Consider the following 13546-nt stretch of genomic DNA (forward strand, 5'->3'; position numbering starts at 1 on the left):
TATGTATTCATGAGGGATTTTGGGATTTGTTTTGCCAGGCTTGTTTTCTCCCACAGAGCCACTGAACAGAGACATTCTTTTACAAAAGGAAATAGGTTTTATTCACAGTTTGTCCCTTTTATTCATTACAGAGGAAAGGCTAGGAAGAGTTCAGCTTATGGGAAAAAAGATGATTTAATGGTTGCAGGAAGGAGCGAAGGGAAAAAAATCGAAGACTTGAATGTTTTCTTTCGGCCCTTTCTCTCCACTCCTTCAGTCTTTTTTCTTTCACTTTTCAAGGAATAAGTCTTTAAGGAGGCAACTTATTTTTTTCTAACCTGCAAATGCTCTCCCTCCTCTCACCTTTTTTCAAGAGGACATCTTCAAAATTTGGAATGAGGTCCTCATATATTTCTGTGCCCCCCTTTCCAATAGAAAACCAGTCTTATGCTCAGATACTGAGGAAAGCAGAGGGACACATTTCATTTACACAAACACCTCGAAGGTAGAAGTGACAGAGCTGACAGAAATATAGAGGTGAGAAGACAGAAGATGGTTGCAAAGAAAGGTTTTTGAGAAAAGTTTGTTGATGGAGATAATGTTACAGGATCATTTTATTAAAAATCACCCCTATTCACCATAAGCAAACATAGACACCCAATGTGCATCAGCCCCCTCGTGTCAGTGTGACAAGTCTTTGGTTTGAATATAAACGGCTGAGCAAATGGGTTTACACAAGAGCTAAGCGAAGAAGGAAGAGGAGGAAAGAAAAGGGCAGGGAAGGCAGAATTGCAAAGGGATTGCTGTCTTTCTTGTCTTCTAGCATTGTCTTTACTCCTCCTTCTCCTCTCCGTGTGTGATGACATAGCAGATGTTCTTGTAGTCCACGTTGCCAGCAACATCTGGGGGGAAGGCGGCCCACATGTTCTTAATCTGAGGGGGAAAATGAGCGTTGGAAATTCAGCATGGCAGGAGAGGTACTATCTTACTGATGTTCCTTAAAGGAATGCACCATGTTTTTGAGATACTGGTCCATTGGTCAAGTTTTGTCGTCACTGTTAAAAATAACTGTTAAAAGTTGAGACAGCTCACACTTTAAAGGAAGTTACTTAAAAAAATATGTTTAGATTTTAGCCCAGATTAACCTTTAAGGTTTTGACAACTAATAATCTTGTGTTCAAATATTATACTGAAACCTTTCAGTATTGGCTGGATAGTAGGGGACATACATGTGTTGAAAAAAAAGAAGACATTTTCCCAATGGAATAAGGGGGAGAGACCCTCCAGAAAATGAGAGAAATGGATCATTGTATCCGCAAACAACGAGGACACTTTCATAGTCACGATAATATTAAGTTAAAGACAATATAGACATAAAGGCAGTTGATCAAGAAATGTATACCCCACATGGATCCCATGCTTTGTTGTTTTCCTTTTCTTTTGTAAATTATTTTTGATTAATTCAATATTTCTATGACTGTTAAATAAACTCAACACAAGCAAATCTATGTGTGGATGATTTGCTGACTAGTAGCACTTCAGGATATGGTGAATATTGGACCAACAAGCCAGTCTGCCAAAAACATAGAGTATTCCTCTAACAGGTTGGTGATTTTACCTCCTCCTTTGAGAACCTGTCGCACTGAGTGGTCAGGAGCTCCTCAATGCTAGAATAAGCAAACAGGCACATTTTGGGAGTCAAAATCTGAATTGATCCTATTTGGACAAGCATGTTGAACATTAAAATATATATATTTTTAAAAGCTCACAATTCCTTCTTGATGCTTCCAGTAGCCTCTGGGTCCAGGACTTTGAAGGCGGTAAGAATAACGTCCTCGGGGTCAGCACCTGGGGAAGACATGAACAGGACAGGCTAGTTGACAGTGGTTGGAAAAGCATTCAAAATATAAAGTAAAAGCATAAGCAACAATGTGTACTTAAAGTATCAAAGTAAAAGTACTCATTATACATAACAGCCTGAATCAGTGTTATGTTGTTATTATATTATTGGATCATTATCATTGATGTATTGTATGTAGTTGGTAGTTTTAAACTACTTCATACATACTGTAATTGTTGGGGTTTTGGAATTTATAGAGTGTGGTCTAGACCTACTCTATCTGTAAAGTGTCTCGAGATAACTTTTGTTATGAATTGATACTATAAATAAAATTGAATTGAATTGAATTGAATTGAATACACTGTTGGGTACTTTAACAATGCATAATATGTTATCAACTAACCATGTGCTTTATATATAAAATCTTAAAAATATTTCTTAAACTATTACTGTGAATACAATTGAATAAAAAGTAAAAGTTTCCCCTCTGAAATGTAGTCGAGGTATAAAGTAGCATGAAATTGAAATACTCAAGTATAAGTACAGCCAAAGTGTACTAAAGTACAGTACCTGACTAGCTATACTAAGGTGACTGATGACTGTAGATAATTTAGTTAACTTCAGTGTAATGTAAATAACGTATAAACAACAATTTGGGAGCAACAGTTGATGAAAATTAGACGCCCACCCTTGAGCTTCTCTCCGAACATGGTGAGGAAGACGGTGAAGTTGATGGGTCCGCTGGCCTCCTTGATCATGGCCTCCAGCTCCTCATTCTTCACGTTCAGCTGGCCTGAACAGCCCCCCCAAAAAATCGGATTAGTACGAGACACCATGAAACCCCTGCTTTTCTACTGTAGATTTATCCCACCACCACTCACCCATTGAAGCCAGCACGTCCCTCAGGTCATCCTTGCTGATGATACCATCTCTGTTCTGGTCAATGATTGTGAAAGCCTACAAAGAAGAGAAGCAGACTGTGTTTATTACTTGAAGAAAGCACTTAGGGTTAGGGTTAGGGTTAGGACAGATGGAAAGATGGGCTGTGTGGATGGACAGGGTGAGACCTCTTTATACTTTTAGGGAGTCCTCTGTCATCACTTTGTCCATTAAAGTGGCAGCTGGCTAGTATCTCTGACACAGTGCTTTACAAATGTTGTTAGAGGATATTGTGCAAAAAAAAGGCTGCACCCAGAAATTGTAGTGGCCTTAGGGGTGGGGTGGGGTGGGGGGGTGTTGCGTAAAGTAGGCAAAGTCTTTTCTTACATGTTAATTTAGGAAAGTATCATTAGGGAACAGCTGTCTGATCTGTTCACCCTGCTGGGCGACTTACATCTATGAAACTTAAGATAACCTCTTGGACATGAACTTGAACTCTCATCTCATGCCACATCCCTGACCTTCCTACTCTCCCTTTCACACACACACACACACACACACACACACACACACACACACACAACCCCCCCCCCCCTCCTCGCTGTCTTTCCATTAGTGCAATGTGCTAAGATCACCCTAATCATCATGTCATACATTTCCAAAGTTGCACTCAAGACGTCCGTATCACTTATCACACCAGGCATGTTTCCTATTCGCAGCACATATCCCTTCACAACACATTGAAAACCCTGACACCATCATTATCCAATCTATTGGCAGCACATCCTTGTAAAATCTCCTTGACCTTACTGAACTCCAACACACGCCCTTCATGCCTTACTTTTACACTTTCTCCTTTTGCTTTTTGGTCTTATTGCTCTGCTCATCAAATCACCTTTAAACAAATTTTGAGATTGAACACGTAAAACTGAAGTTTAAGTTCTGTTCTGCGATACAATACGCCTATCGAGGGCCTGTTTTTCTGCTTAGCCTCGCAGCCTTCTGCATTAAGGAGAGGTCTGAGTGACAGCTGGTTGGGGAGGTCAAAGGTGAACAAAATGTGGAAAGCTTCAGATGGTGACAGAAATTTCAGAGCTCCTCCTAATGACATTCCCATGATGATTAAATTGCCAGGGGAGTAGAGGGGGTGCATGCAAAATAGCAACAGCTATGAAAATGGATCCGGGAACTGCTAACCAAAATCTAATTTTGGTTACCGGCTGCAAGAAATTGAACTTAAATTACACCAGCTTCAATTCAGAATCTGAGACTCATGAGGTCTATCTATTGATTATTAACCAGAAGTTGTTAAATGCTTGCTGAGGCTGCCATGAATGATGCTCATACAGTAGAAAAAAGGAGGGAGTATGGCTGTGTGGCTGCATGGACAAAGCTCACCTCTTTGTACTCCTGAATCTGGCTCTGCTCAAACATGGAGAACACATTGGAGGAGCCGCTATCTCCTCCTCCTGCCCTCCTCTTTGCCTTCTTTGGTGCCTGGAGGACAAACACAAGAGTGAAATATTTAGGTAAGTCAGTTAGATTTTGGCTAAAAACTCATAATGGTGCTACTAAGTGTTGTACAGGCAAATGTTCCCAACCTTGTTAGCTTATGACCCCTTAAGATTAAGTGATGTATACTTGCAGCTATCCACCAAAAAGAGTGGACATTCAGGTGCAATCCTCACGTTAGTTCAGACTATTTTGATCTGACTACCAATATGCATTTGGTTTGTTAGCAGGAAAACATTTTTTTATTTTAAATCCTTTTCTTTAATTTGACCCTCTAGATGTTTGAGTTTGGCATGCAATCTGAAGTGCATTATGTAAAACAAAATTTAACAAAACATTAATAGCCAAGCATCCTTAAAACTGCATTACCAAGAACTGCAATTATCCAAAACAAATCCACAAGAAAAATGTCCAAAATCACTTCATAAACTGGAAGTGATGAGAAATGTTCCCATCTTTTTTGTTAATATTATTTCAAACTTTTTTTTAAATGCATCAAAAAGCTGAGTTAATCCATAAGGTTGGGTTGATTCCCCTGTAGATATTTCCACCAGAAGAGTGACAGAGATGTGTGAAGTACTCACCATCTTGAGACGGTATGAGTGGAGGTTTGGCTGATCAAGAAGGAGAAGATAGTGTGAAGCCGCGTTGTACCAACATCCCCGGGGGCTTATATACCCCTCTGCAGGCCAATCTAACTTTAGCCACAGCTTCAAGTTTGGATGGGGATAAAAAAGAGAGGGAGGGTCAGAGGGAAAGATAGAGAGAGGGAGAGGAGAGAGAGGATGATCAAGGATAAACTGATGGCAAAAGCGAAGGAGACAGAATGGCGGGGAAGCGTATCACGTTACAGGAGTTTAGAAATAGACCCAGGAGTCTTGGAATTAAGTAAACCTGATAGCTGAGGGACCATGCTGTAGGTTTGCAGTCTCACGTGGACTAATAAGGACATTCGGGACATAGATGCTTGTTGGACCACTGGACACTGTCTGTCCACCCTCCTTCTGTCCACCTCCATCTGCCTGCAGAGAGGCACAGCAGCCACTCGCTGACTTTATTTTTGGTTTGTGATGTCCATTGCTATATTACGGACTGAGATGCAGGCATTCTATAAGATCAGCAACTGATGAAGCTATTACCCTGTATGTGCACAGCTCCGCTCGCTTATTTAAAGTTGACATGATGTTAATGTTAAATTCAGGATTTTCCCATAGAGGTTATAATGGCAGGGACTCTTTAGTAACACCAATTATGTATTATGGCATTAAGCTCATTCCAAAATAGCATCTCATTAAAATATCTCTTCACACAACAAACAATATGGAAGAACAAATATTTCTAGTTTGTCTTTGAAAATCTGCACATGGCAATATTTAAAATAACTGAAATAGAAATAATAATAATAATAATAATAATAATAATAATAATAATGAATAAAATAGAAAGTAATTGTCACACAGAACTGTATGTATGTATAAGTATGTATTACATACTGTAATTGTATTTATTAATTTTTCCTTCCTTTTTTAACAACTTTTTTGTTCTACTCTATTATGATGAATTAGAAGTATTGACATAATTCATTAATTTAATCAATGACAATAAAGTATAATTATAATTTCAGGTGTGACTACTTTTAAAAGGGTGTAAAAAACAACACATTTTACTATCTGACAATCTCACCAAGTTTGAATGAATTGCGATGAATAAGAATGACTTCATGTTAATCAACTACTATTACTACTCATAATCATCATCAGGGTTAAATCCCTAATTTAGAAGACACTCCAAAAAATGTGAAATAAAAATAACTTGTGTGCTATATGATACAGAAGCAATGGAGGAAGTACGGTTTTAAGTAAACGTAACCCATTACAACAATAAATAAATAAAAATACTCCAATACAAGCAAAAGTCCTGCGTTTAAACTCCTACTTAAGCAAAAGTACAGTATGATCAGCAAAATGTACTTAAAGAAAAATGTGACTGGTATTTTTATTTTATTTATTCTTACAGTTTGGTAGTTTAGCCAAGGAGTTCTCAATGTGGAACTTTCAACTAGTAAAAAGTATATTTGCTTCTAAAATGTCGTAGAGTAGAAGTATAAAGGTAATACTTATGTCAAATTCTAATATTTATTATGAGCAGAACTCATTTCTCGTTGAAATGTCTAAACATCTCATTCCATCAGTTATAGCTGTGTTTTCTAACTGGGTAGTGATTTATGTTAATGTGGGTGTCTTGTGTCTGTTTCCTGTTTTGTTTGTTTTAGTTTGAAAGCGAGTGAAAGCCCCATTAACCCCTGGCTGCAGTCCTGCTTTCTCTTCAGTACAAAGGTGTGTGTTTGATGATTGGCCTTAGTCATGAACATTTTCCCACCTGTTTGCCCCCTCGCCCCCCCTTTTGCGTCGTCTATACCCACCATTCCTCCCCCTAAAATATATACGGGGATTACTTGGCAGGGTGATGGCAGCCGACATTCCCATAAATGCATAAAGGGGCAGCTGAGGGCGACCAAAATAGCTAAATAAACCGGACAGTCTGCCAATGCGCCGGGCCCTGAGAACAAAATGCTTTTCTTCATTAGTTTTTTCAGGTGTTATATCCAAATTTACCTCAGAGATGATCTGTTTTCATTTCATTAATAACTTAGTTAATCTTTTCTATTGGAGGACTTTATTTTTGCAGCCTCTCTCAGCTCTCTGGTCGTGATTGTTTGTGTTTCCACTGCTCTCTCAATCATGAGTCATGTCTCTGTTCCTCACTGGTTTTCACTCCTGCAGTAATTTGGATTAGACACACACATTGGGTGTTCAGGACATCCAGAGCCCCAGACCTCCCCTTGTGTTTCTGTTGATCTTTGACCGCAGGTTCACTTGATTATCACCACCTTGTCACAGGAATGAATATGTCACACAGCACGCTGAAGAGGTGAAGGTTTAGACTGATAGATTGACGCCATGATATGTTTTTTGCACTTTGGCTTTACATTCATTATGAAACAAAATCCCTTAAATTGAAACTTTAAAATGTCCCTTAAACTTTTCATATTAAAATTATGGTAGAATGTTTTTGGAAGCAGTCATTTTAAAGGGTGAAACAACAGAATGTGATCTTTGAAAGATCATATTCAAGCCTGAAATGTAATTTAAGGTTCATTTAAACAGAGTGTACCCTAATCCAGAAAATTAAGGGAAACATTATGCATTATGTTCAGCAATTCAGGAGACACTGACTTTATAGTAAAGCATTTGTGGATAGATCAAGAGATGATTATGACATTTAAATAATGTTTAAAGGTTTGTCTGCTAGCAATTGGGTTTCACATGAGTTTACTGCCTAAATAATTTATATTTAATATGATAATAATTTATTGCATATTATGTCTACCTTCGTTGGAACAACTTCAGCTGTTTTTCTGGTTTGGCATATTCCTTGAAGTCATTTTACATTCTGTACTTATAGCACTTGATATCATTAATAATAATGATAATAAATAATCAATATAATAGCAAAAACTCTAAATGTTCTGCCTTTTCTTTGTGTGACAAGATTTTAGGCATAAAGCTAATTTGTTCTATGAAACATAAAGTCACTTTGTAATATTTTATTTAATCAAGACATAATAGCTCTCTTTCTAAACTCCTAAATATTTTTTTTATTGCAATAACATTTGGCCCACTCATTTTTATGAATCAGTTATCATTGAGAATAAGCTGTGTCAAAAACTTTTCACAGACGTGTCTGCTTCTGCAGTTAACTGACTTTACAACACAGTAGTTAAAAAAAAAAAAAAAAAAAGACAAAAAATTTCTCCCTTCACAATGTGTTTACACGCTGCTAGAGGAAGTGTTTACATACAGATATAAGGACATTTCAGGGGGATGATGCTGTAACGTGACACATGTCGCCACACTCCTTGAGCCATATATCACTTATTAGTTGATTGGTATGTCTGTCTGTAGGCACAGGAATGTGGAGAAGCTCCCAGCTTGTCCTATGGAGGCCTCATGGAACTTCCGTGACATGTCAGACGACAGGGCTGTATGTTATACTCTGGTGTGTATGAGTACCTACCAGCCTCAGGTTGCCCTGTTTTGTTATTTGACTCCATACGATTGTGCTACATGAATCACCATACAATAAATTATATGTTTATATGCTTTCATATGATGCTTTTGTTTTACACTATATTATATTCTGTCATATATGGTTGTTTATTCTCTGTTGATGTTGCCTTGTCTTATTAACCCAGTGGATTCAATGGAAATTACAGACAGACATGTTGTAATGATCCAAGTAAATGAGTGAATGACTCAATTAAAAGCACTTAATTTCCCCCCAAAAAATTAACTTGTCAGTTTTAACACCAGCTGCATTATTTATGTCCCTTGCATACTTCCATAATTCACTGTGCTATTTCTGACTCAACCACACTGCTTACACCATAGATAAATCAGGTGTTTCACTGCAGCACACTGTGCCTGCAGCGCCCTCTGCTGTTTACCATTGTCCACTGACTGTCATATAGTGGCTGATGCTTAGTGATTTGTTTGCCAGAAAAAGGGAGTGCAAATTAAATTTATAAGGTTCAGTGTTCTCGGTGTTTTCCACAAATGTCTTCTTAAAAGTAATTTTATGGTTAGACAAAATAATCATTTGTAACGTATTGTGCATGCTGGCACAATGTCACACTGCCATGGCTTACTGGGACACTTGAATGGTATGGAGCCATCGTCAATGTTATTGGTAACACCTGTGCTTTCCCCTTCTATGACAAGTCAAAATATCTGCAGGGTAAAATTCCTGTTATATGAAATGGAAACTTCTCGGGTCACATTCTTCCTCTCTGTCCATCTCAGCTACATTCCCTTCCTACCTTTACTGCCAGTCTCTACCTGTCCACTAGATGCCCTCAGACTTTCCCACCTGTCCCAATCTTCTGACTCTCATCCAGCCACTCACCTTTCAGCCATTCCCGTCACCTGACCTTTCCTGTCCGCCTGCTCCCACTTTTCCTCATTAGCTCTGCATTACCAGCCCCTTTTCCCCAGCCAGTTGCCAAATTGTCAATATTGCTTTGTTTTATTGCTTTTGAGCCTCTGCTATATCTTGGACCTGCAACTGGTACCCTGTTACCTGTACCTGCCTGCACTTTTATCTGCCCTTTTAACTACCCTGTGGACTTAATGCTACTTCTGTTTGGACATGCCAGTAAGCTTATGTATTTTCACATTTGCAATAAACCCTTGAACTATTGCTGTTTGCTTGCAATGTCTGCATGTGTTTCATATCCTTGTTGCGTCGCACTCACCCACATGACATCTCATGCTTATTTCCATATATTTACCTATAATTCTACCAAACAGTTTCTATATTTGATAAAATTTCACAATCTGGACTAAAATTTGAAATGTTATTTCTTTGCATTGTTTTTTATCAGCAGCATCTTATTTTATATAATTTGCATGACTGAGTATGCCAACTAATTGATTATTAAGCAGACGTCAACAGACCAATTTTATTTTTCAGGCAATGAAAAATATATAATACTCTTTGCTTAATACTGCATCAAACAACCTTTCTCTGCCATTTGAATACCAAACTGCTCAGGGGACTGTATAGGAATATATTCACTGCAATTAGCAGCAGGTGTGCAGGTTAGCAGAAAAAACGTCCTTTTTCATGGAGGACATTTTAATGTGTCCTTGTAATTCTTCCAGTAAAAAACAGTTTTTTGTTTGAAACCTTTATGATCTGAACTAGTATATGAAAGTCATGTTTGTGTTTGTATCATAGGGTAGATCAATAAATTGTTTTCATGCAATGAATAATCTTTGCTTAATACTGCTTCCTGAAGCCTTTTTATGCCATGGATGAACTTAATAATTGCACCGCGTGAATAACCGCTTAGTGGCAGATGGGCAGGTTGCGATTAGAAGGAAGTAAATAAACAAGGAATGGCCGTTTTTCATGTCACAGCATGTAAATCACAAGTGTAACAATTGATGATAGCTGAATTTCATTTAGCTATTTCACTTTCAGGGTCCTGTTATTGTGCATGCTGGCTCACTGTTACACTGTCATGGCTTACTTAGACACTTACTTAAACACGGACATTGTTACGTTAGTCAAAATGCTGTGAAATAGACCTACTGACACACTGCTTTGTATCTAAAAGGTGCAGATGTGCAGACAACGCAATACCTGCACTCTTGCTTCCTTGCTTGTTCTTTGTTGCATCCCATGGACACTTTAAGGCTGTTTGGCTCAGGAAAATTATAGCTTTCTGTAAAACAAATCTAACTGAAATGATTTAAACTCAGCATATGAAATGGAGGAACATTTAGCACATGTACAAGTGTCTGAGCCTCAAACTCTCTGTTGTTAAATACAGTTAGATACTTAAGGTTCAGTTCCTTTTTTACATGAAACACTTCGTCTCAGTTCCTCTTAAATGGTCTCTAACTCTCAGGTTTTCTTTCACCCCAGGTCGATGAGATCTCCATCACTGTGTTTCTCTTCTGCTCGTCGACTCCTCAGCCATTCCTCTCTGGCTTTCTTCACTTCCTGGCCATAATAATCATGAAGTTTGCTAAAGTCCTCAAGTGGATCAAAATCCACCAAAGGCCATTCCCCATACAAAGGTGCCGGTCCATTAAGTGGTGTGACGTGAGCATTTCTCCTGGGCCACAGTTTCGGGGACTTTTTCGCCACCACTTTATTGGGTATTGATGGTGCCTGTAAAACAGTCCCGGCACTGAAGCTTCTCCCCGCCCGGACCACTGCTGTTGGCCCCTGTACAGGTAAGAGGAAGTTGGGGGTGGACTGTTTGAGAGCACTGACAGAGGAGCTGGGACGGGATTCACCAGAGCCTTGTTGCTGTTTAGCTTCTGCAGATGGAAAACAGGACATTGTGGAAACATAGGTTGTTAATAATAATTAATTATAGAAAATGTATATATGTAACACCTTTTGCAGAGGAATAGTTTGGCATTTTGGGAAAATAGCCTACGCTAATTTTCTGGCAGATTAGAAGATTGATACCGCTCTCTTGTTTGGGTACAATCAGCAGCCGGTTATCTAGCACTAGCCTACAGGGGGACACGGGCAACAAAATGAATCTACCAGCCCCACTATTAAGGTATCTTATACCTTGATTGTTTAATCTATACAAGTTATGTGCTAAGTTTACTGGCTGCTGGCGTATCTGGACAGCACCAGAAACTGCCTAGAATAATAGCCTAGAAAAGACAAGAAAAAACGTACAAAAAAACCATGAACTTCAGTCTATACCTAATAACAGGGCCACACCACATAACACACCTTCATACTGCCTCCCCAAGTCTCTCACCAGCAGGGAGAGGTAACAGTGGCTGGCTGAGAGCAAAGCTTTAACCCAACTCTCTTGAGTCTGACCATCCCCTGCTGCAAATCTGTAGGTTTTGAGTCCTGGCCCTTCAAACACCAGGGAAAAAGCAAACTGTCCATCAGGCTCCAAGCGCCGGACGGCACACCCCTCCAGCACAATGACACCCAGCAGGTGTCGGTCAGCTGGACGATCCTGGTAGAAAAGCAGGTTTGCCTTCAGGACAAACCACCGGCGCTGGTAGGTGGCATTTCTCTCTTTCTATAAATACAAATGTCAAAGTAAAGCAGAATTATTACATTTGCTATCATATGGAAATGAGTACTTAAGATTCAGTTATTTCATGCTGTGTGTGTTTAATGTTTATCCAAACCTTTTTGTAGAGATATCCCTCTTTATCTACAGGAGAGGTGCATGAAAGGTAATGGGTCAAAATCTTCTCATGGAGCTTCATCCCAAAACCTGAAGAAGAGTATTTACATTAAGAATTTAAAATATACTAAAAACTGCATGAAATGTATAGCTGTAGAACTTATTCCAGATATAGCGACATGATTTTACTGTAACTACACATCATAATCATTTTTCTCTTAAGCTCAATTCAGTAGATCTTTAATATCCTCCAATTATCCTCACATGTGAGGCCCCTTGTCATGTTTCAGATGTGTATGATTTGTTTTGAGTTCCACCAAAGAGATGTTTCTCCTTCTGGAATGGTTTTGTCTGAATATTTGCTGAGCCCCAAAGAGGTAAAATTATTTCTCAACCCCTTTAGATTTAACTTGTGACCCTTTGGAGGGGCCCCACCCCTAGGTTTAGAACTGCTGGAAACTGTATATAAAGAAGAAAAACTAGCCCCATCTTGACCGGCTACTACAACAAAAATACTTCTTACATATTGATGCATCAGACAGAGGCCACTTTTCAGCAGTACTTTTGATCCTTAAAGTACATTTTGCTTGTATTACTTCTGCTACTTATGATGGAATATTTTGTCATTAAAACATATACTTTTACTCAAGTAAAAGATATGGATACTTTATACTTTGTTTTTATACTGAAAACTGTATGAGATGTAGACTGTAACATAGTCCAGAAATGCATTAATACAGGATTTTTCTTCAGCAAAACATTGATTGAAATCATCAAAGCAAGCTGATTTTAAAGAGGAATCACAAATAAGTTTTCATTTTCCTGTTAAGTTCACTTCAGTAGATCTTTATTATTATTGTTATTATTATTATTATTATTATTATTATTATTAATAATAATATCATTAAGAGAATGCACTTGAGATTTAAAAGCAGCTGTCAGTGTTACCGTGAACTAAAAACCAGGACCATACTGTTACTCCGCATGTACTGAATTAATAGAACTACAGTCAAATAATATGCATTTATTAGTGATATTGACAACAGTTACAAACAAGTAACTTATTACAACAGTAATAGGGCCATGGTAATACCAATAAAACATGTATTGTGTGCCTTCCGTATAATTTACTTGTATAGTGACTCAGACAGCAGTGACAGAATTGAAAACCGTGACTCAGACTTACCTCTGCCAATGTTGAGTCCCTCACAGGGTCACTTTACCCTTCCACACAGTCTCCACATTATTTACATGTACAGATCTCCTCTCCTTGGTCCTTAGAGTTCCCAAACATGAAGCCAATTGTTTGATGCATCCAGAACCAGACAATGTTTGAATATATAGTTTCAGGTTACTACACCACTGGTTCTCCCTCGGGTACAAGAGGACGAGTGTTGAAATATAAATAACTCGACCCACTTCCTGGTAACACAATCCTGACATATTATATTCTCTCTCTCCTCTCTGCTTGAGTCTGCCCTGAGCTGGCGGATCAGCTGAACCAAGCAGTCAGAGAACTGCTACCTGGAAGCGAGACACAGGATGCTTAAGTGGAGTTCGTGGTCTGATGTATTTGCCTCAGCTCTCTCACTTCC

The 13546-nt window shown here is 38.6% G+C and overlaps 2 protein-coding genes across 2 annotated transcripts; both read right to left on the reverse strand.

Annotated features, from left to right (window-relative positions):
- Positions 1 to 92: 92 nt before the first annotated feature.
- mylpfa (myosin light chain, phosphorylatable, fast skeletal muscle a) lies at positions 93 to 4901 on the reverse strand. Its single transcript, XM_028600749.1, has 7 exons — positions 4795 to 4901; positions 4097 to 4195; positions 2701 to 2776; positions 2508 to 2612; positions 1749 to 1827; positions 1598 to 1646; positions 93 to 912 (listed from the first exon to the last, which is right to left on the reverse strand). Exons 1-7 carry the CDS (start codon positions 4795 to 4797, stop codon positions 811 to 813), a joined length of 513 nt encoding a protein of 170 aa, XP_028456550.1. The 5' UTR covers positions 4798 to 4901; the 3' UTR covers positions 93 to 810.
- Positions 4902 to 9770: 4869 nt separating this feature from the next.
- Positions 9771 to 13537, reverse strand: pheta2 (PH domain containing endocytic trafficking adaptor 2). Its single transcript, XM_028600743.1, has 4 exons — positions 13138 to 13537; positions 11953 to 12041; positions 11537 to 11840; positions 9771 to 11103 (listed from the first exon to the last, which is right to left on the reverse strand). Exons 2-4 carry the CDS (start codon positions 12031 to 12033, stop codon positions 10694 to 10696), a joined length of 795 nt encoding a protein of 264 aa, XP_028456544.1. The 5' UTR covers positions 12034 to 12041; positions 13138 to 13537; the 3' UTR covers positions 9771 to 10693.
- Positions 13538 to 13546: the final 9 nt, after the last annotated feature.

Source organism: Perca flavescens, chromosome 15, assembly GCF_004354835.1.
Source record: "Perca flavescens isolate YP-PL-M2 chromosome 15, PFLA_1.0, whole genome shotgun sequence".
Taxonomy (NCBI): Eukaryota; Metazoa; Chordata; class Actinopteri; order Perciformes; family Percidae; genus Perca; species Perca flavescens.

Excerpts from the sequence above, each read along its gene's own strand:
- mylpfa (XM_028600749.1), bottom strand. Across the intron at positions 2,777-4,096 it reads AGATTCAGGAGTACAAAGAG|GCTTTCACAATCATTGACCA; the intron begins GTGAGCTTTGTC and ends TCTTCTTTGTAG. Across the intron at positions 1,828-2,507 it reads GTTCGGAGAGAAGCTCAAGG|GTGCTGACCCCGAGGACGTT; the intron begins GTGGGCGTCTAA and ends TGTCTTCCCCAG.
- pheta2 (XM_028600743.1), bottom strand. The coding sequence starts at position 12,033 with ATGAAGCTCCATGAGAAGATTTTGACCCATTACCTTTCATGCACCTCT. Across the intron at positions 11,841-11,952 it reads AGGGATATCTCTACAAAAAG|AAAGAGAGAAATGCCACCTA; the intron begins GTTTGGATAAAC and ends TTGTATTTATAG. Across the intron at positions 11,104-11,536 it reads CTTGGGGAGGCAGTATGAAG|AAGCTAAACAGCAACAAGGC; the intron begins GTGTGTTATGTG and ends TTCCATCTGCAG.